The following is a 23,137-nucleotide window of genomic DNA, read 5'->3' on the forward strand; positions in this document are numbered from 1 at the left end:
TTACTTCTAAAGATGCCTGGGAAAGGCTTTGGAAGTGGCTACGGGATTTAAGAAACACACTGTTCTGACAGGTGAAGGAGGAGAACTGGGCCACTAAGTGAAGAAGTGCATTGTGCTCACAGAGTCTCAGAGAAGCAAATCTTAAAGTTCAATAAATAATGAAATACAAATATGTATTTGGGAGAAGGAGGTAACTTGTACTACAGAAAAAGGAAAGAAAAATTAGAAAAAAAACCTGAACATTCTAATAACAATAAAAGTGATAATTAACTTATGTATGGTGCTTTGCAGTTTGCAAAGCCTTTAAACTCATTTTATTTCATTTGATTCTTATAATAATCTTGTGAGACAGGCTGTATTGTTTTCTTAATTACACAGTTGAGGAACTTAAACTTTTAAAAAGGTTATGTAACTTGCTAAAGGCCAGAATAAATATGTTAAGGAAATAAACAGCAGAGATGAATTTAAAAGATTGAGTAAAACCAAAACAAAAATCAATTATTTGGCCAGAGGATCAAAATTTTTCTTCACAAATTATTCCCTTTATATGCTGTATCTGCACCTACATTCTAGGTCTATAAATACGCTCTTCTCTCCTATGTGGAAGAACAAAATCCCTCTATTTACCCTATTAATTTTAGCTATGATCCTTCCTCTTCTTTTTCATGGTTAAGATTCTATAAAGAGTCGCTGATATATACTCTCCCTGCCTCTCTTCTTTTCCACTCATCCCCCTGCACCAACTATTCTAAAAAAGAAAAAAAACCCTTATTAATATCACCAGTGACATTCTAAATGATGAAGAATCTAGAAGCATTTCGGTATTATCTTAAGAGATACCTCACCTCTGGAAACACTTTTCATTTTCAGAGTCTAGAATACCATTTATCATTTGTTTCTCCTTTTCTTGTTATTGATTCTCAATTGTTTCATGGATATCTCATCTTCCAACTGAATCTTATTTATAATATTCTTTACCATTCCATCTGCATCCTTCTCTCCTCACACAATCTGCTGCCACTGGGCCATCTCATCTACTCCCATGGTTTAATTAAGTGCCCACATGCAAAAGTACACCCATTCTATATCTCCAGCTCTGATCTCTTTTCTGAGTTCCAGACCTATAAACCTACGTACCTAAGTTATATCTCAATCTGATATGCCATGGGAATCTAAGGTTCAATATGTCTAAAACCAAGCCACTTAACTTTCTCTCTAAACCTGTCCTTTGCATTCCTTTCCTGAATTGAACCTCATTAACTTACTCTGCGAAGCACAAAACACCCTATCCTTCTTCCTGAGTTCTCATATCCAGTTGGTGACTGCATTTGGTTCATTCTTCCTCCAGATACCTTCTTGAGTATGTGCTTACCTCTCTGTCACCTTAATGTAACTCTACACATTTAATAGCGTAGTAATAGTACCAGTAAAATATTCTGCTAAGTGGTTTCTGGTATTCTTTTCATCCATGATATTGTGTATTTGTTTCTTTCTAAAATCCAAATCTTACCATGTCACTGTCTCCCCAGTTAACATCCTCAATGTCTTCCCAGGACTATATGTCGGTAGACAATCTTTTATTACTGGCATTCATGGGCCCACTTGATATGACTATTGCTGAGTTCTTCAGCCTTATTTCCAGGGCTTACACACATTTACATGCATGCTCATGCACAGGCATGTGTGTGCACTCACACAGAAACACACACTTCCAATTCTTTACTAATGTGTCACATTCTTTCCATTCCTTTGGAGTTTATCTGCTTCTCTCACCCTTATTCAATACTTTTAATTCAAATTAAAATCCCATTCCCATATCCTACTCCTATCCACATGAAGCAGTCAAAAGCTCTCCATGAGTTTTACACATATGCCATTCTGAAAAAGCATTTCTATGCTTCATCATTATTTGCTACCATATCTATCCATCCTAACATACTGTAAGCTCTTTGATTGAAAGAACTACAATATTCATTTTTGTATTACCAGGAACCAAGCATAATGCCTACAAGTAAAAGGTATTCAATATAGTTGACTCAGTAAATGTCCAATGTGTAACATTAAGTTCCTTCTGCCTGTACACCATTTATATTGTGACATTTTTCTACTAGTGAATAACAACTAACCTTTAAGCTATAACTGAGTTAAGAATAAAGAAGATAACTCAAGATAGATTAGGCTCAGTGGTAATTTTTGTTATAATTTGTCACAATAATAATAATGACAAGAGTTACTATTTACAGGTAGGTATTATTATCCTTGGAGTCCTGGTTGTGCAGTAATTAAGCTCTCAGCTTCTAACCAAAAGGTCAGCAGTTCGAACTTACCAGGGGGTCCATGGAAGTAAGATGTGGCAGTCTGCTTCTGTAAAGATTATAGCCTTGGAAATCCTATGGGGCAATTCTCCTCTGTCCTGTGGGTAACTATGAGTCAGAATTGACTCCACTGCAATGCGTTTTGGGTTATTATTATCATCACCATATAGGTGAAGAAACTGAAGCTTAAAGAAGTTTTTAAGACTTGCCTAATGTCCTAGAGTAAATGGCAGGCCCATGTTTTACTCATGTGATACTGGACACATTAATAGTTTCCACAAATATTTCAGTTCTCCCCAATACTGCACCTATTGAAGGAATGGAATTATCTACTCCCTTGAAGTTAGGTGTGTCCACATGAATTACTTAGAGCAAAGAAATGTAAAAATATCATAAACAGAGGAAAGCTTTAAGAGCCAACACCCAATGGACAAGCTCTCACTTTTTTCTCTGTGTATTAATATCCCAGGACTGCCATAATAAAATACCACAAACTAAGTGGCTTTAAACAACAGAAACTTATTGTCTCAGTTCTGAAGGCTACAAGTCCAAATCAACATGTCAGCAGGGCCATGTCTCTCTCAGCTTCTGGTAGTTCTAGGCATTTCTTGGTGTTCTTTAGTTTGTAGATGCATGTTCACATGGCTATCTTCCTCCTATGTCTGTCTTTCTGTGTCTCTTCCCTTTTATAAGGGTACCACTATAATTAAATTAGGACACACCCTGCTCCAGTGTGACCTCATGTTAACTTAACTGATAACGTCATTGAAGACTTGATTTCCAAACAAGGTCACACTCACATTCACATACCAGAGGTTAGAACTTCAATATAAATTTTTTGGGGGGCAGGGCAGTATTCAGTCCATAATACTCTGCCAATCTTTAAAGCTTCTGGTTGCCTCTATCCGACTGGGAACTTGACTGAGGACAATGTGAGACTGAACCTCTTGCTGACTCAGATTGGAATGTAATATGAGTGAGAAATAAACTTCTGTTTTGTTAAGCCACTAAAGTTTGGTGAATTTTCTTTTTATAACAGCCTAATCTAGCCCATGTTGACCAGTACACCTCAGAAGTGCTTACTTTAATATTAAAGTTTGTTTTACCATAAATTTAAATAAAGTTGTCTTTTTGGCAAGTCTGAAAAGTTAAAAACAACACGTTTAAACATCGTTGAAAATTACGTGCCTTTATGGCACTAAATTGAAACCCTGGTGGCATAGTGGTTAAGAGCTCAGGCTGCTAATCAAAAGGTCAGCAGTTCAAATCCACCAGGTGCTCCTTGGAAACTGTGGGACAGTTCTACTCTGTCCTACAGGGTCGCTATGAGTCAGAATCGACTTGACGGCAACGGGTTCGGTGTTTTTTTTGTTGTTGTTGTAGCACTAAATAATGAAAATTCAGACATTCACATTTTTTTTTTTTTACTTGCTTTTACTATTGCAAGATTTAAGGCATATGGACTGAGAAAATTCAACACCAGGAAATTCAGTTTGAGGCTGGATGACAATTAGGAACCAGAGCCAGAGAGAAGGCAAAAGAGATTATGCAGCTAACACACATTTCAGAAATACAATCTGGGTCAGAGCCAGGGACTGCCGAGTTAATCAATGCAAATCAGAGAAACAGGGCCAGGAATGGAAGACACGATTTATCTAAAATAGAGTTCCAGATTCAAACTGCAGACCTAGCGTCAGAGACAATGACAAGACTTTTCAAGTAAGTCAAGCCATTTCCGGTACAACTCTAATGTATTATTTAGTCTGTGTAAGTGTGCATTTGACATTAAACTACCTCAGCCACCACTATCACAATCCTTGTAACAATAATGTATTATGTCTTGAGCCTTTTACATCCATTTTCACTTTTAACCATCAGCATGATCCTATGATATAGGTGATGAAACTGAGGTATTTATCTCATTGCTAGAGCTCAGACCCAGTTGTATCTCACACCAAATTTTGTGCTCTCAGCCACTATGTTAAAAGGCCCTATGGCATTTTTCCTTTTATCTTGTACAAAAAGAGTAATTATCAAAAATTGGCTTGGTCTCTCAAAATAGGGTCAGTCTAACACAGGACATAGGCCCAGAAATAAAAGCTAATCCCAGCATGGCAAAATAGGAAGGAGAGCTAGGGTGTAATCTAAAATTGGTTAACAGCAAATCGAAGACATATGTGGGCAGAGGTTGCTCTTCTCCCTCTCCATTCTCTTTATCCCATCTTGTATGGATTAAGCACAAAACATACCTCAAAGGCACAATTAGGTCACCACGCTAGTGGGTGGAGTTCCTAAGGAGACGAATAAATGTACTGAAAATAGAAAAGAGTTTGGATATATTTTTCCTAAAATTGCTTCAGTGAGGGAGGTTCCAAGGACAAGGAGGAATGAGTGTGGGTAGAATGCTTAAACCTGTCTCTATTTTAGGCAGAACATCACTGAAGTTCACACATGGTCCAGTCTAATCAACCAGAGTAACAGACCAGAAAGATATTTTGGGGTCAAAGCCATAGTCAGCAGCATAGCTTCTTTGCCTTGTTGTATATGCAAAAACCCTTTGGGGGATGTCTGTGACTGAGGGAGATATGAGGTTCTGGGACCCAGGTTTTCGTTTTCCCTGTTTTGGAAACATGGTTAATAACTATTCCTTAACATATTAGTCTTCACAACAAGCATATACTAAATATTACTGTTTTCACTTATTGAGCCATGGCTATGTGCCAGGGACTTTGCCAGAAACAGGTATGATGTACCTACCCCTGAGGTTTATTGTGAGAATTAAATGAGTTGATAATTGTAAATTTTTCAGCACAAGACACTAAAAACCTATTATTTTTTATGATGATGATTATGGTTTCATTAAATCCTAAAACACTTTGAAGTGGTATTCTATTTTTTCAGGTGAGAGAGCTGAGGCACAGATAGTTTATGGAACATTCACAAGGTTACACCACTAATAAGTAGAAGACGGAGCTAGGATTCACACTGTCAAATATTTGTTTGCCTGCAAAACTTGTACTCTTTTCCACTAAGCTGCACTGCATGCCACGTTCCAATGGAAGAAATAGTACGTTAGGTCCAAATATTAGGCACATTAGTCCTTATTGAAAAGAACAAGCTCAGCATAATTTTACAACTCTCTACAATGCCAGCTGCTATAAACCAAAAAAAAAACCCATTGCCGTCAAGTCGATTCCAACTCACAGTGATCCTGTAGGACAGAGTGGAACTGCCCTGTAGGATTTCCAAGGAGCCACTGGTAGATTCGAACTGCCAACCTTTTGGTTAGCAGCCAAGCTCTTTAACCATTGCACCACGAGGGCTCCTGCCAGCTACTATAAACTGTATGAAATTTATGAAAGCTTGCAAGTGTTTCCACCATAATAACAGTATTTTTCAAAAAAAAAATAATAATTCACATGCTATATAACAAAATTTATATATAGCATATAAAAAGCCAATCCTAAGTGACAATATGTGGGTAAACAATGAATCACTTAGATATATCATATAGATTTTACACACAAAATATTGTTATTCATGAAAAGACTCAGAGTTTCTTAACCCTTTGCTATACTCTGGAACCACAGCAGGAAGTGCCGATAGACTCATAATGTTTTAAGCTCAATTCTCTACACGGCAGGAGTTAGAGCTCCTTATCTTCTAAAAGCAGTTTGGACGACTTTATAGAAAGAGTGGGGAAGAAAATTATACTCCCCTCCCACATGTCAATGGCAATGTCTTCCATGCAGTGACTCAGCCTGAAACCCTAAACAGGAGCATGGCTGCAGCATGCTGTAGGCAGCCACAGCAGGCTCCACATTAGCTGCCTTCAGCATTTGTGGGGACAACACAGAACCGAGGCCGCCAAGAGTATCAGAAGTTTCTACTTTGTAGGAAGAATCTAGTTTTTACATTAAAAAAAAAAAGTACCAAATCTTCATGTTCAGAAATGTGGCACTTTTCTACTTGATCATCAACAATATGTTCAAACAGCCAACATAACACATTCACTGCCTCTTTGTTAAAATGATAATTATAAACACATATCATTTACTACTTGCCAGGTGCTGCTCTAATTACATCACATACATTAACCCATTCAATTTAATACTTACAACACGCGTATGTGTTATCTTCCCCACTTTATAGTTGCAATAAATGAGATACAGAGATGTTAAGTAAGCCCAACGTCAGATATCCAAATAATGGAAGAGTCAGGATTTGAACATAGGCTGTCTGATGTGCTGGCTGCCTTACCAGGAATGCTGTGCTAAATCACCCTGTTTACCTCAATAATGAAAAAAGGCTGGAAGTTACGAAAACATCCTGACTTGCAGCGTATATTGTGACGATTGTGGAGAAAATCCAACATCAAATAAGTAACTTGAGAAGATGATCTTCATGGTTTGGAAGTAATGATTTAGATTTTACTGGGGTAGGAGTTCCATAAGCTCATTCATCCCCATCCCAAAAAAACATTAAAAAGCACTTATTGAATGTATACTACATATAATCTTACCATGTTGTAAACTTAACCTTAAATCAACGTTTTCTTTTTAATATTTCCTCATTTAATGCATACAAACAACTTCCATATTGAAAGATACAAAATAAGTAAACTCAAGAAAGTGAATCCAATATACCACTTTTCTGACACAGTAAGGAGGAACATCACTTTCTAAATATTGCATTACAGCACGACAGCTCAGACCCGTAAATGCCACTGATACACTTGATACACTTGATCACATGTATTGAATAGCATGGGAAAGGTACTACTTTTATAACTTTCTGGATAATAAGTTTGCTTCCAGTTATATTTTGACAATGGCAATTTATTACACAAGGATACATTCTAATCACTATATGCTTTGCTTCCTAATTACACAGGAATCTTCTTAAAGGAGTAAGTCTAGCACTTTTCCTGTGGTCTTGGTTATTTAAAAAGATGAACAAGTCTAATGATCACGGAATAAAAAAAACAAAACCAAACCTCTTGCCGTCAAGTCAATTCCAACTCATAGCAAACTTATTGGACAGAGTAGAACTGCCTGATAGGGTTTCCAAGGAGCCGCTGGTGAATTCGAACTGTTGACCTTTGGGTTAGCAGCCGTAGCTCTTAACCACTGCGCCACCAGGGCTCCACTCACTCCACCACCAGGGTTCAAGGGAATAGACACTTTTTCTTTTCTATTCACAGTTAACCTGTTAGCTTGTCTTCTTGTAAAATTCATTTTAATGTTTTACACTCACCATGTCAACTTGTATTACTGATAGTCTGTCTGCTCATAAAATTCCTTTAACATTTTACATTCACTTTTTCACTTGGTATTATCAATTTATTGAACCCTCATAAATTTGTGTCTTAACATTTACATCTTTTACATTTATGATAATTTTATTACCATTTGTCTTAGACATTCCCGTAAATTGATTCCTGTGATGTAAATAATTGTAGCCCCATATTCCTTAGCCAATAAAAGTAGCTGCCTGAAATGCATTTAATAATTTAGTAGAAATGTCTGTCCACTTAGAAATACAAAGAAAATTTAAATATCTGAGCAACAGTCATTATAAATGATATTGTAGCTATCATGGAAATAATTTACCTATTGTTTCTATAAGCACTTTTTGTTTAAAGTACCCAGACACTGGAAAATATTTTAATAATTATTTTAAAATTTTAATAATCAAGCCAAGTTCAACATAGTCTAAACCAAACTCAATGTTTTCTTTACTTATGTAGTTCCTTTTACTGACTTTTCCACATATGTATTGTCACCCTAATCGTCAAAGTCAAAATTGGAGTTAAATTAGATTCATTCTCTCTCTGTCTCTCTCATCAATTCCCATTTTTTATGGCTTGTCAAGCTCTGCTCTATTAGTCCTAATGTTGAAACATCCAAATCTCCCCTTCTCCAGTCATTTTTCATCACCCACATTATATGTTGTTGTTGTTGTTAGGTGCCGTCGAGTCGTTTCTGACTCATAGTGACCCTATGAACAACAGAATGAAACACTGCCTGGTCCTGTGCCATCCTCACAATCGTTATGCTTGAGCCCACTATATAGTCTCCTCCAACAGCTTGCTAACTGGACTGCCTCTAATATCTTTCCATTACCGTATACCACTGTCAGTTGCCAGATTAAACTCTGTGAAGCATGGCATTACTCATGTCACTCCACTACTTACAGCCCTACAATGACTCTTCACTGTTTATCTCACTCTAAACTCAGCCCTTCATAATTTGATTTCATCTCATTTTTTTTTTTAACAACATTAACTCCACTTACTCTTTCATTTGCGGTGTGACTAAATGTGGCTGGTCTCTCTTCCTCAAATATATGCTGAATTTTAGTTTTTATCCATATTATTTTCTTGCCCATTTATCTAATCCTGCTTTTCAAGATTCATTTCTAAACCCCCTTGTTACATAAAAACTTCACCTTCTTTCCCCATCTCCAATTGAATTCTAAAACCTAAACAATGCTAAACTTTTGCAGCAGTTACAATATTCTGCCTAGATATAGTGTCATTTATCCATTAGTTTCTAGTCCCATTAAACTGTAAATCCCTTGAAGAAAGGGTCCATATCGGTTTATATTTGTATTTCCTGTACCCTCCTCCCTAAAGAAGATGCTCAGAAATATTTACTTAATGATTAGATATTCCACAATAGCAAAGATTGTATAGAAATTGGAAACCATAGGTTGATCATTTTTTTTAATTTAGAAATGACTGAGTATAAGAATGCAGAAAAGAAACAAGACTGCAGCCACTCTAGGCTAAATTTTCTTTATATGTGCATAGAGTAATTGTGTTTTTGATGGCCCAATTTTGAGTATGAAGACTACAGTTTGATGTCAAAAAATTTCTAAGCTCACATGATATTAGTTGTTCTTTTATTATTATTGACTAAGAAAATGCACATGTCCATCTGGATTTTCAAATACCTGCCAACACCCTTACTCCCTGCAATACCTAGACTCTTGAGCACCTGTGAAACTGGCCCTTTAAGATGATATACCAAAAAAAACAAAACCCACTGCAAGTCATAGCAACCCCATAGGGTTTCCAATGCTGTAAATCTCTACAGAAGCAGACTGCTACATCTTTCTCCTGTGGAGCAGCTGGTGGTTTCAAACTGTGGACTTTCCAGTTAGCAGTTGATGGCTTTAACCGCTACGCCACCTGGGCTCCTTAGCTAATAAATAATCATCTAGTATTTATTAATGTTTCTGAGTCATAATATGTACCCTGTGAATGTCAGTGTTATTATTCAGTTACTATTGCGTCTGTTTCTTACTATTTCAAATCCCCTTTCTGTGTTTAAGCCTTTTCTCTTGCTCTCTTTCACAATAATGATCAACTAATTCCTGATGCCCATCCCATATGTGCCATGGTTCCTCTCTGCCTTAAGTATTGCAGCTCCTTCAAATTTTGCCTTTTTCATTATTAAATGTTGTTCATTCTTTTCCTGTTTTCCATATCTTGCATTTTATTCTTCCAGTCACCATGTGATTTTCTCCACTCTCACAATTCTTATTAAACTTTTTATGTGTTACTTCTTCTCTACTCATCCTCATTCAAACCTTTCCAGTGTCTCCTATTATTAGTTCCTTCCCTCTTTCCTTTTTAATACTTCGACGTAGCTGCTATTCATACGTGTCACTGACCCTCTATTGTGAAGAACAAATAATTCTGAAAATCTTGGGTAAAAAATAAATAACTTGTAAACCAATTGTGCATGTCTTAAGAAATGTAATACTTAAAAATAGCCTTCTGTAAAGTGAATTGCTAGGTCTATCTTTTGTATAAATGCACACACTAAACAAGTTGGTGCAAGGACCCAACAATTTCTCTTCATTAGACAATCTGCAATTTCAATTCTACAATGTATCTACAATTCCCTAATCCCAGTCTCTTTTGAAATGTTTTATTTCCTAACAAAAACAACTTTACTCTTTCCCTTCTTCATGATCTAGAGTCAGGCCATATTGACTCAAATATAACTGCCTTTTTTACTTCCTTTTACTTCTTCATTACTGTATTTCTGCTCCTGCTTGTCCTTTTCTCTGTTACAATATTACAGGTCTCCACTCTCCTTCTAAATCTTTCCCTTTGCTTTACTTCTATTACAGCTGGGGTGTTTCCAAGTTTAGCTTTGACTCTAACATCCTAGTTTCTTTATCTTCAAGATTTGATATTTAAGTTTCCCTTTTCCTGTCTCTCATTCCGGAAAGGTAGTCTCAGCTCAACCCATTAACGAACACAAAACACACATGTGCATCTATCCCTGTGATCACCAGGATCTGTGATCTCTTCTTGTAAATAAATGACACCTTCTTTAGCATAAATGCCAAAAAAAATTACATTATCAATATGTATACTTACACTCAGCATATTTCTGAAGTTGTGAAAATTCTGAGGGGCTAAGGTGGGCCCACTTTTCCTGGTTTGTCATTGTGGTGGTGAGAACTCTCTTACATACCAGGTGAGGGATCCTTTATTCAGGTGTTTAGCAGAACTCTATGCTTCAAAGATTCCACATGGCATGTTTCATGATAAAATACCTCAGGCTTTCAAAACATGCAATCTGTCAACATGAAACCGCTGTGGATGTGAGTCTGTAGTTTCAATAATGTATTAAAGCACTGCAGAAAGAAAAACATAAAGATAAAAAAAATTAGCATTATAGCAAAAAGAAAAAAAGGACGAGTTATAAAATATTAAGAATTCTTAATTTCTAAATAATGCAATTCAAAGTTACTATTTTTTTATAATACTCTAGTTGCTCATTTACTTTACAATGGTCATTTTTATATATATTTCCTGATAAATCACAGATAGGTATAATTTAAAGTACATGATGTGAAGAAAAATTTTATAAAGTCTAGTATCATACAGGCAAGCTTTTTTGTTCCTTTGTATAAAGTTCACATCTTAAAAGCAGATGAGGGTATCATTTTTATCAATCTGATCCCATCATTTCTTCAATATCTAAACATTATGTATAAAATTTAGAGACAAATTCTTAGAGAAAGTTCTACGGTTGCCTGCATATACAATCTACTACTTTACTAGAATCCCAACAATTACTTGGATTGGTCCTCAGTGATGGCACACACATTTGCAATTAATCAAATCAGTTTTGGGTGTTGGATGAATTGTTTTGTTTTGTTTTTCTATCAAGTGAATAAAGAGAATAATTCTAATTTTACAAGTTAAAAAAATTCAGTAAAATTTACTAAGTTAAAGCAATTCCAAATGTCTGACAGTTATCTGGGAAAGAGATTTGCATAATGATAGTTAGATGATACTTATTCTGAATCGTGCTTAAAAATAAATCTCTAGGTTGTCACAGAACTACATTTACTGGCTAGATCGATAAAGGCAAACAAAGTGAAAATCCAGCTGGTTTCAACTTTTTATTAGAGACTATAATGAACTGATCAGTAATCAACATGGCTGGCACTGTGGTCTTTTTAGAAAATAAAGTATCAGAAAAAAAAAGCTTGGAAGGTTTATGAAGCTGTACCATTGGAAAGCTTCTTTGTACAGATGTCATTACATAAAGCCGAAGTATCCCTGTGGACAAAGCTCATTTGGCCTTAGTACTTCACCTCACTTCAGTATCTCTTTACTACTGTTCTACAATATCACATCCAGTCTTTCTTGCCTTGTAGAATTTTTCTTGTTGGTTTATCCATTCAGGATTACTGCACTCAACTTTACAAGGTGAAGGTTTGCTATTTCATTTGAAAAATGAAGGCACTAATGTGTTAGCAGAGACCAAATTGCTAGGTCTCTTTTCCTTCCCCATGTGAGGCTTTTACTGACTTTTATTTGACTTTCTGGAAGCACACAAACTAAAAAGGAACGGGACCGTGTGGTGAACATTTCTTCCACCCAGTTTCTTCCTGCTAATTTCATCCTTCACACTGATTTCATCTTAATATCTTGATTCTCTCTAATTATGTGCAATTTTGGTAGGACTATAAAACAAGGTGTTCTGTTTTCCTCTAGCCAAAGAGACAGATGATTCAGTCACTTTTGGCATATTAGGCTCTCTCTCTGAGGGCTTTAAATGTTGAGTGGAGTGATTCGAGGACATGGTGAAAAGAGGATCTACGAAAAAGAGAAAGACCATTAATGAAATGGTTTGACACAGTGGCTACAACAATGGGTTCAAACATAGCAACTATTGTGAGGATAACACAGGACTGGGCCGTGTTTCCTTCTGTTGTAGGCAGGGTCACTATGAGTCAGAACTGACTCAACGGCACCTGATAACAACAATCCATGACAGGCTAATTGGATCAATTATTTCCTACTACGGGTACTTCTGGCTTTTTTTTTCTGACACCTGTCCCTTTTTGACCCTGGTTCTCTGGCTATCTTGTTAACTCTAGAAGCTAGTAAATTCTTTTAAAAAAGAATTAAGTTGGCTAGAGTCAGTTTCCGTTGCCTGCAACCCAAAAATCATAACTGGTGATATTGGTAGTTTATTTATTCATTCAAAAAATGTTTATAGAACTCTCCTGTGTGCCAGACACAATTGTAGGCACTGGGGATACAGCAAAGATCAAAACATACAACCCACCACCCATGCACTGCCATCCAGGAGATTCCAACTCATAGATACCCTATAGGACAGAGTAGAACTGCCCCATAGGGTTTCCAAAGCTGTAAATCTTTACAGAAGCAGACTGCCACATCTTTCTATTGTGGAGTGGCTGGTGGGTTCCAACCGTCAACTTTTTAGTTAGCACCCGAGCACTTTAACCACTGTCACCAGGGCTCCTAAAACATACAACATAAGAATAAATTAATAAAAATCCCAACAATGTGTTAGCTTTATTAAGTGCTTACAATGTAAATTGAACTTTCTTTTCACAGTGTTTGTGTGTTAGATCATCCAGTCTTCATAACTACACGAGGTAGGAACTAATAGTGTTCCCTTAGGACGAAGAAGAAAAACAGACAATGAGTGATTGGAATCTGGTAGGTGTGGCACAGACTGTTAGAAGTCCACCCCTATCTGTTTTCCCTTGCTTCCGTGGTAACAGAATCTGACTTCACTATGAATGAACGTATGTTCATCTAAGTGACTAAATTTCCCATTCTCCCTCGCATCCATAATTGGCCAATGACATGTAAGTAGATGTTGAACAAAGCATTAGATGAGGCATCTGACAAGTGTCCTGGTAGTGTAGTGGTTAAGAGCTACAGCAGCTAACCTAAAAGGTCGGCAGCTCGAATCGGCTCCTTGGAAACCCTATGGGGAATCGACTCAGCAGCAATGGGTTTTTTTTTTCTTTTTTTCCTACTTGGAATGTTGATGTGATAGCTGCAAATCCAGTAATTTCTTGTTCTGTTGATTTAAACTTTAAAACAAAAGCCATATGCTAAGGTTATTAAATTCCCATAAATAGACCAGAGGTACAGACAGTGGGACAAATTCAGGTCATTGCTTGTTTTTGTAAATAAAGTTGTTATCAGAACACAAGCACACTCATTTGTTTACATATACTCAGTAGCTGCTTTCATGCTATAATGACAGAGTTGAGTAGTTGTAACAGACACTAGATGGCCTGCAAAGCCTAAAATATTAACTAGGTGATCTTTCAGAGAAAAAGTCTGGGGACTATTACCCTAGACTGCCTACCTCTAATCTTTTTACATTAAAAAAAAAAAAAAAAAAAAAAAGTTATTCTTTACGAGCCCCAGGTGTACATGTTTATTTATAGGGGTTAAAAAAAAAAAAAAAAAAACTTTTATTTTGTTAAAGCCATTCTTCTTTCTATTTTTTGTTTCTAGTGGCTATACGCAGTTCCTAAGAGACAAAATTGCGAATGTTGGCAAAATTAGGCCTGATAATATTCCTTATTTATCATAAGACCAAAAACCTTTTGTCATACAGTGTATTCTGACTCATACCAACCCTACAGGGCAGAATAAGACTGCCCCATAGGGTTTGCCAAGGCTGTAATCTTTACAGAAGCAAACTGCCACATCTTTCTCCCACTGAGTGGCTGGTGGGTTTGAACCACCGACCTTTCGGTTAGCAGCCGAGAGCTTTAACCACTGCATCACCGGGGCTCCTTTATAATAAGACAGAGAGTAGAAATAAATTACTCACAAAATATCTAAACATATATTCCCTAATGCATATATAATAAAATAGCTCATTTGAACTCATATACTTGCCAAGACTATCACTAATTATTTAGCACAAAATTCTTACAGTCACAGAAGGGGTCCGCCACTCTTATGATTATATACAACTTGTGGTCATATTTTATCACTGAAGCTAGATGTACATTTTAGTATTTATTCACTCATTCACTTCATTTATAACTTTATTCAATAACCAGTACTTCTATTCTCAGACACCAGGCTAGGATGAGCAGTAAAGATGCAAGGCATGTCTTCGCCTTCCAGGGTACTATACCAAAGCTTTTGGATAATCATTCATTCATTCATTCAAAGAAACAGATAAGTAGACAGATGTTTGCAAGTATGATAAGTGCCATGGGGAAACATTAGAGGCATCTACCTAGACCTGAGGGGGAATGGGAAGTCAGAGTTCCTAGAATTTTGTGACACTGAAGCTGACACTTGGTAAATGATGGGAGTTTTTCAGTATAAGAAAGCTATATGGGGGAAGACAAAGGTAAGGAAGAGTATATGGTCCAGTGTGGATGGAGCAAAAGGATCCACTTTTAAGCAATAATTGTGACCTAAGGCTGGAGAAACCAGCAAGAGACCAGTTTTTGGAGGGACTTTAATGGTAGAAAAGATTTCTCACATTATCCTAAAGGAAATAAGCAACAATGAAAGGACTACAAAAAGGTGAAAGACATGATCACTCATTCATTTTGGGAAAATGTCAATGTGTTCATTTAGTTCCTTTCTCTCTCACTTAGTTGTTGCAATAGCTTCTTAATTCACGTCTTCAGCTGGCTCACCTTTCCCTGATATTGTCTATTCCCAAATCACCTTGGTGTTCTTGGATAGTCATGAACTAAGGTGATTCCAGAGGCTCCTCTGACAAAGTAACAACAATAATAAGTTAATTAATACAGTATAATAGTAAAAATAAATTATAGCTCTGTACTCAGCTGATTAATCCAAAATTTATTAAAATTCTCTGGTTAGTTATGTTTTAAAAAAAAAATGTAATTGATTCAACTTTGACTCATGGAGACCCCATGTATATCAAGTAGAACTATGCTCCATAGTGTCTTCAGTGGCTGAGTTTTTCAAAAGTAGATAGCCAGGTCTTTCTCTTGAGGCACCTCTGGGTAGACTTGAACCTCCTACCTTTCAGTTAGCAGACGAGCACATTAATCTTTTGCACCATGCAGAGACTGAAAGTTAAGTATAAACTCAAATTTAAAATGACTGGTTAACTGACATTCTTCTGATCTTTACATGAATGCCGTCTTCTCAGCAAGGTCTCACCTGGTCATACAATTTAAAATTGCACGCACATACACACCATCCCTCAATCTCTGTTTCATTTGTTTCTAATAAAACTTTTTTTATCATCAAATATTTTATTTATATTATTTAATATTTTTATGCTTGCACTAAAATCAAGGCCAACATGAGTGGATTTGAACCTTGAAGAGATTCCACAAAAAAGACAAAGCAACTAAAAACACTTATTGGATCTGGCTTTGATTCATCCATCCCTCTCTATTAGATTCTACATCAACATCCTCTTGTAGGTGCTGACTAAAATATAAGCCTCACAAGGGGGGTTTCATCTCTTTTTTTACTGCTGTTTTCCCAGCGATTACAGTAGTGCTTAACACATAGTAGCTGCTCAATATATATTTGTTAAATGAACCTACTTCTTTCCTTTTGCACAAAGAATAATGTGGGTGGGAGAGTTTAAAAGAGCCATTGAAGTTGAGGAAGGGAAAATAGTACATAAAGAAGGGGCCAGGGGAATCCGGGCCAGGATGGCAGAATAGTCAGTCACTGTCATCCCTCTTACAACAAAGACCTGAAAAAAACAAGTAAATTAGATGTATATGACAATCTAGGAAGCCTAAGCATCAAAGACAAAGCTGAAGAATCAGACTGAACGACAGGTGGAAGGAGAGACAATTCAAAAACAGCAGAAATGGGGAATTACAGGTTGCCAGATTTCTGGGTCCTGCTAGCTGAATCTGCACAGTGTATGCAGATTGAGCCACGCAGCAACATCCCCAGTGGAAATCCACCCCATCTGGTGCAGCTAAGCAGCAGCAAAACTGCACACACCTCCAAAATCAAACAGGAGTGACACCAGACCTGTGAAAGCTAAGTGCAAGCTCCTAAATCCACCACGCACACACCATACCTCTTCCCCAACCAAAGCTCCACAGCTGAGGAGCACCCCCTTCTCCTCATCCATCCCCATACACTGTCACACCCCAAGCCTGGAACTCACAGCCCAGTTCAGAGGCACCCGCCTCTTCGCCCAGCCACTGGCGTAGGGGGTCCACGGACTGGCAGTGCTCTTCACCGCTACTGATCACTCACGTCAGTGCTTTGCTGGGCGACCTGGAACAGTGCTCCCTCATTACGACAAAATGGGCAGGGCTTCCAGCTTAAGCCCATTTTTATCTGCAGCAGCCAAGTGGGAGTTGCAGATTTGTGGCATTTAACACTGCCCTGCTCGCTAATAAGCAGCCTCACCCACCCACATCAGGGACCAGAGGGCCAGTGGTACCAGCCACACCATTTAGCCACCCAGGACAGGGGCCTGAAAATCAGTGGTGCCCCCCAATTCCTCCAGCCAATGGCACTGGGTGACAAGGATCAGATGCAGTACCATCCCCTCCACTATGCGTTCTAGTGGGCAGGGGCAAGCCCTCCATCCAGGTATCCAGGGGCAGCCAACAGCCATCTGCCTTACCCCCAATGCAACCAGAGACCTGTGCCTGCTCCAAAAACCCCCAAGCATTCCTGACCACTCAGAAGTGTAGCTGAGAGTCTCCACACCACACACTTGGTGACCGATAACCCAAGCACCTGTGCCCGACAAACCGGTAAGCAGTGGAGCACACACACAACACCCAATCCAATGACCAGGGAGAAAACCCCCTGTACCTATGGCCAGGTGACCAGCAGGACAGATTCATCACCCCACCAAAAACACCTCCTACATCTTCAGCAGTCCCTCAAGAACAGTGAACAGACTTCTGGGCTCACACAGCTAATAGCTGCCCCAACCACCTGAAGACAGGAGGTGAGAGCTTCAACGAGGCCAGATTAATGACCAGAGTAGTAGCACACATGCCCAGCCTACTTGGACATAATAAAACAAAACAAAAAGTCAGAATGTAGTAACCAAAAATACAATAAAAAAAAAATATAACTTATTGATGCCTCAGAGACACCAGTCAATATCAAATCACATAAAGAAGCAGGACAAGACGGTTCCAGCAAGTGACCAAACTAGGAACCAAAAACATTCCGGAGGAAGATAAGGCAATGCAACTCTCTGATAAAGAATTCAAAAGACTAACATACAGAGCTCTCCAAGAGATCAGGCAAAACTCAGATAAAACCAAGGAACACACAGACAAAGCAATGGAAGAATTCACGAAAACAATACTAGAACAAAATCACAGAATAAACAGGCTACTAGAAACCATACAAAAACAGTAACTAGATATCCAAAAGATTAAGAATAAAATTTCATAAGTATACAACTCAACAGAAGTTCATAGGAGCAGAAATGAGACAATGGAAGTCAGAATTAAGGAAATTGAAGATAAAACCCTTGACACCAATTTGTTTGAGGAAAAATCAGAAAAAAAGAATGAAGAAAAATGAAGAAAGCCTAAGAATCATGTGTGATACTGTCAAAAGGAAGAAACCCTGGTGGCAGAGTGGTTAAGAGCTACGGCTGCTAACCAAAAAAGGTCGGCAGTTCAAATTCACCAGGCACTCTTCGGAAACCCTATGGGGCAGTTCTACTCTGTCCTATAGGGTCGCTATGAGTCAGAATCGACTCAATGGTAACGGGAACGGGTTTATCAAGAGGAAAAACCTACAAGTGATCGGAGTACCAGAACAGAAGAGGATAATGGAAAACAGAGAATTGTTGAAGATTTGCTGGCAGAAAACTTCCTTCACATCATGAAAGATGAGAAGATATATATCCAGGAATCTCAATGAACCCCATTCAGGATAGACCCCAAAAGAAACTCACCAAGGCATATCATAGTCAAACTTGCCAAAACTCAAGACAAAGAAAGAATCCTGAGAGTTGCTAGAGATAAACAAAAAGTCACCTACAAAGGAAAACCAATAAGACTAAGCTCTGATTACTCAGCAGAAACCATCCGGGCAAGAAGACAATGGGATAACATACATAAAGCCCTGAAGGAAAAAAAAAAAAAAAAATGCCAGCCAAGAATTATATATCCAGCAAAACAGTCTGTCAAGTACGATGATGAAATTAGGTCATTTCCAGATAAGCGGAAATAAAGGAAATATGTAAAAATCAGACCAAAATCACAAGAAATATTAAAGGAAGTCCTCCGGTTAGAGAATCAAAAGCATCAGACAGTAATCCAAGACTAGGACACAGGAAAGATCAACCAGATACAAACCCAGATAACAACACAAAGCTAAAAGACTGAAAATAGGGAACCAGAGACATCACTGTGTAAACGATGACAGCGTCAAAACAAAAAAAAGGGAATAAACAGTGTAGTCACAGAGCTTCTATATGGAGAGGAAGTGAAGGCAATATCAAGAAATAAAAGACTGGTTTAAACTTAGAAAAATAATGGTAAATTTCAAGGTAAACACAAAGGAAGCTAACAAACCTACCCACCAAAATACAAAATAAGAAAAACATGAAGACTCAGTGAACATAAAATCAACAATAATGAAAGAGATGAAAAGAAAATCCATAAATCCATAAACAAAAAGAACTCAACACAGAAAATTAAATAGAACAAAGAAACTGTCAACACCACAAAAAAACAAAATGACAGCAGTAAACTCATACCTGTGAACAATTATACTGAACATAAATGGACTAAATGTACCAATAAAGAGACAAAGAGTGGCAGAATGGTAAAAAATAAAAATAAAAAATAAAAAACCATGAGCCATCCATATGCAGTCTAAAAGAGAAACATCTTAGACACAAAGAAACAAACTAACACCCAAAGGATGGGAAAAAGCATAGATCAAGCAAACAATAACCAAAAAAGAGCAGGAGTGGCAATATTAATCTCTGATAAAATAGACTTTAAAGCAGAATCCACCATAAAGGATAAGGAAGGACACTATATAATGATTAATGGGTCAATATACCAGGACGACATAACTACAATAAGTGTATACAAACCCACTGACAGGGTTCCAAATACATAAAAGAAACTCTAACTGCATTAGAAAGAGAAATAGACAGTTCCAAAATAATAGTATGAGATTTCAAAACACCATTTTCAGTGAAGGGGAGAACATGTAGAATGAAATTTAATAAAGACACAGAAGATCTAAATGCCACAATCAACCAAGTCAACCTCTTAGATATATCCACCCAACAGCAGCCAAGTATACATTCTTTTCCGGTGCACATGGAACATTCTCCAGAATAGATCACATTTTAGGCCACAAAGTAAGCCCTAACAAAATCCAAACATTGAAATAGCACAAAACATCTTCTCTGAGCATAATGCCATAAATGTAGAAATCAATAACAGAAATGGCAAGGAAAAGAAATCAAATACATGGAAACTGAATAAAACCTTTCTTAAAAATGACTGGGTTATAGAAGAAATCAAGGATGGAATAAAAAAATTCACAAAATCAAGTAAGAATGAAAACACATCTTACCAAAACCTCTGGGGCACAGCAAAGCAGTATTTAGAGGTCAATTTACAGCAATAAACACACACATCAAAAAGAACAACAGGCCAAAATCAAAACATTAACTGTACAACTCCACCAAATACAAAGAGATCAGCAAAAGAAACCCAAAGTCACAAGAAGAAAGGAAATAATAAAGATTAGAGCAGAAACAAATGAAATAGAGATCATAAAACTAATACAAAGAATCAATAAGACCAAAAGTTGGTCCTTTGAAAAGATCATAAAAATTGAAAAACCACTGGCCAAACTGAAAAAAGAAAAACAAGAGAGGAAGCAAATAACCAGAATAAAAAATGAGACAAGTTTATCACAACAAATCCAAGTGAAATAAAAAAGATCCTAACAGAATACTATGAAAAACTGTACTCAAACAAATTTGAAAACCCGGAGGAAATGGACAAATTTCTAATAACACACTACCTACCTACACTAACACAAACTGAGGTAGAAAATCTAAACAGACTCACAACAAAAGAAGACATGAAGAGGTGATTAAAAAAAACTCCCAACAACAACAACAAAACAACACTGGACTGGACAGCTTCACTGGAGAATTCCACCAAACTTTCAGAGAAGAGTTAACACCAATACTATTCAAACTATTTCAGAGCATAGAGAAGGACAGAATACTCCCAGAATCATTCTATGAAGCCAGCATAACCTTGATATCAAAGTCAGGCAAAGACACCACAAAAAAAGAAAACTACAGATCAACATCCCTCATGAACATAGATGCAAAAATTCTCAACAAAATTCTAGCCAATAGAATTCAACAGCATATCAAAAATATAATATGTCATGACCAAGTGGGATTCATACCAGGTATGCAGGGATTGTTCAACATAAGAAAATCAATCACCATAATCCACCACATAAATAAAACAAAAGAAAATAATCATATGATCTTATCAATCAACATAGAAAAGGCATTTGACAAAATCCAACACCCATTCCTGATAAAAACTCTCAGCAAAATAAGAATGGAAGGGAAATTACTCAACATAATAAAGGATATTTATACAAAAACAACAACCAACATCATTCTAAAAAGGAGAGAGACAGAAAGCATTCCTCTTGAGAATGAGAACCAGACAAGGATGCCTTTTATCACCACTCTTATTCAACATTGTGCTGGAAGTTCCAGCTAGAGCAATAAGGCAAGAAAAAGAAATAAAGGTCATCCAATTTGATAAGGAAGAGGCAAAACTATCCTTATTCATAGATAATATTATACACAAAAAACCCCAAAGAATCCACAAAAAAGCTACTGGAACTAATAGAAGATTTCAGCAAAGTAGCAGGATACAGTGCTAACATACAAAAATCAGTTGAATTCCTCTATATCAACAAAGAGAGCTTTGAAAAGGAAATCACCAAATCAATAGTACCATTTACAGTGGTCCCTAAGAAGATAAAGTTCATAGGAATAAATCTAACCAGGGACATAAAAGACCTATACAAAAAAAAAAAAACTACAAAACATTACTGCAAGAAACCAAGAGACCTACAAACGTGCAAAAACATACCATGCTCCTGGAAAGGAAGACTTAATATTGTGAAAATGTCAATACTATCCAGCAATCTACAGATACAATGCAAACTCGATTTCAACAGCATTCTTTAACGAGATGGAGAAAAAATGACCAACTTTATATTGAAAGGGAAGAGACCTCGGATAAGTAAAGCATTACTGAAGAAGAGGTTCAAAGTGGGAGGCCTCATACTACCTGATTTTAGACCCTATTATATAGCCACAGTAGTCAAAACAGCCTGGTTCCGGTACAACAACAGACACATAGACCAATGGAACAGAATTGAGAACCCAGAAGTAAATCCATCCATCTATAGGGTTGCTATGAGTCGGAGTCAACTTGACAGCAACGGGTTTATGAGCAGTTGACGTTTGACAAAGGGCCAAAATCTGTTAAATGGGGAAAAGACCTTCTCTTTAACAAATAGTCCTGGCATAAATGGATGTCCATCTGTAAAAAAACTGAAACAAGATCCATACCTCACATCATACATAAAAACTAACTCAAAATGGATCAAAGACCTAAATATAAAATCGAAAACAATAAAGATCATGGAAGAAAAAATAGCGACAATGCTAGGGGCCCTAATACATGGCATAAATAGTACACAAACCATAACTAACAATGTACAAACACTAGATGAGAAACTAGATAACTGGGAGTTCCTAAAAATTAAACACTTGTGCTCATCAAAACACTTCACCAAAAGAGTAAACCGAGACCTTCAGACCAGAAAAATCATACATATCCGACAAGTCTAATCTTTAAAATCTATAAAACACCTCAACACCTCAATAATAAAAAGACAAAAAATCAAATTAAAAAATGGGCAAAGGATATGAACAGACACTTCACCAAAGAAGAAATTCAGGTGGCCAACAGACACATAAGAAATGCTCAAGATCATTAGCCATTAGAGAAATGCAAATCAAAACTACAATGAGATACCACCTCATCCCAACATTATTGGCACAAATCAAAAAAAAAACACAAAATAACAAATGTTGCAGAGATTGTGGGACATTGGAACTCTTATGCACTGCTGGTCGGAATGTAAAATGATAAAAACCACTTTGGGAAACAATATGATGCTTCCTTAAAAGGCTAGATGTACCACATGATCCAGCAATCCTACTTCTAGGAATATACCCTAGACAAATAAAATTCATCATACAAATAGACATATGCACACCCATGTTCACTGCAGCACTACTGACAATAACAAAAAGATGGAAACAACCTCAATGCCCATCAACAAATGAATGGATAAACAAATTATGGTACATACCCAAAACAGAATACTAAGCAATGAGAAAGAACAATGATGAATCTACAGAACATCTCACAACATGGATGAATCTGAGGGCATTATGCTGAGTGAAATAACTCAG

The 23,137-nt window shown here is 37.0% G+C and overlaps 1 protein-coding gene across 6 annotated transcripts in view; it reads right to left on the reverse strand.

Annotated features, from left to right (window-relative positions):
- Positions 1-23,137, reverse strand: part of DGKB (diacylglycerol kinase beta) — a 782,610-nt gene that overhangs the window by 681,333 nt on the left and 78,140 nt on the right. For 5 of the 6 annotated variants that reach the window (XM_004377414.2, XM_023732276.1, XM_023732275.1 and 2 more), the window contains exon 1: positions 10,714-10,916. In XM_004377414.2, coding sequence (XP_004377471.1) covers positions 10,714-10,783 — 70 coding nt within the window. In that variant the 5' untranslated portion in view covers positions 10,784-10,916. Of the gene's footprint in view, positions 1-10,713; positions 10,974-23,137 lie in introns of those variants that run through there. The other variant, XM_004377415.2, reaches the window with a different exon arrangement.

Source organism: Trichechus manatus, unplaced genomic scaffold, assembly GCF_000243295.1.
Source record: "Trichechus manatus latirostris isolate Lorelei unplaced genomic scaffold, TriManLat1.0 scaffold00050, whole genome shotgun sequence".
NCBI classification, from domain to species: Eukaryota; Metazoa; Chordata; class Mammalia; order Sirenia; family Trichechidae; genus Trichechus; species Trichechus manatus.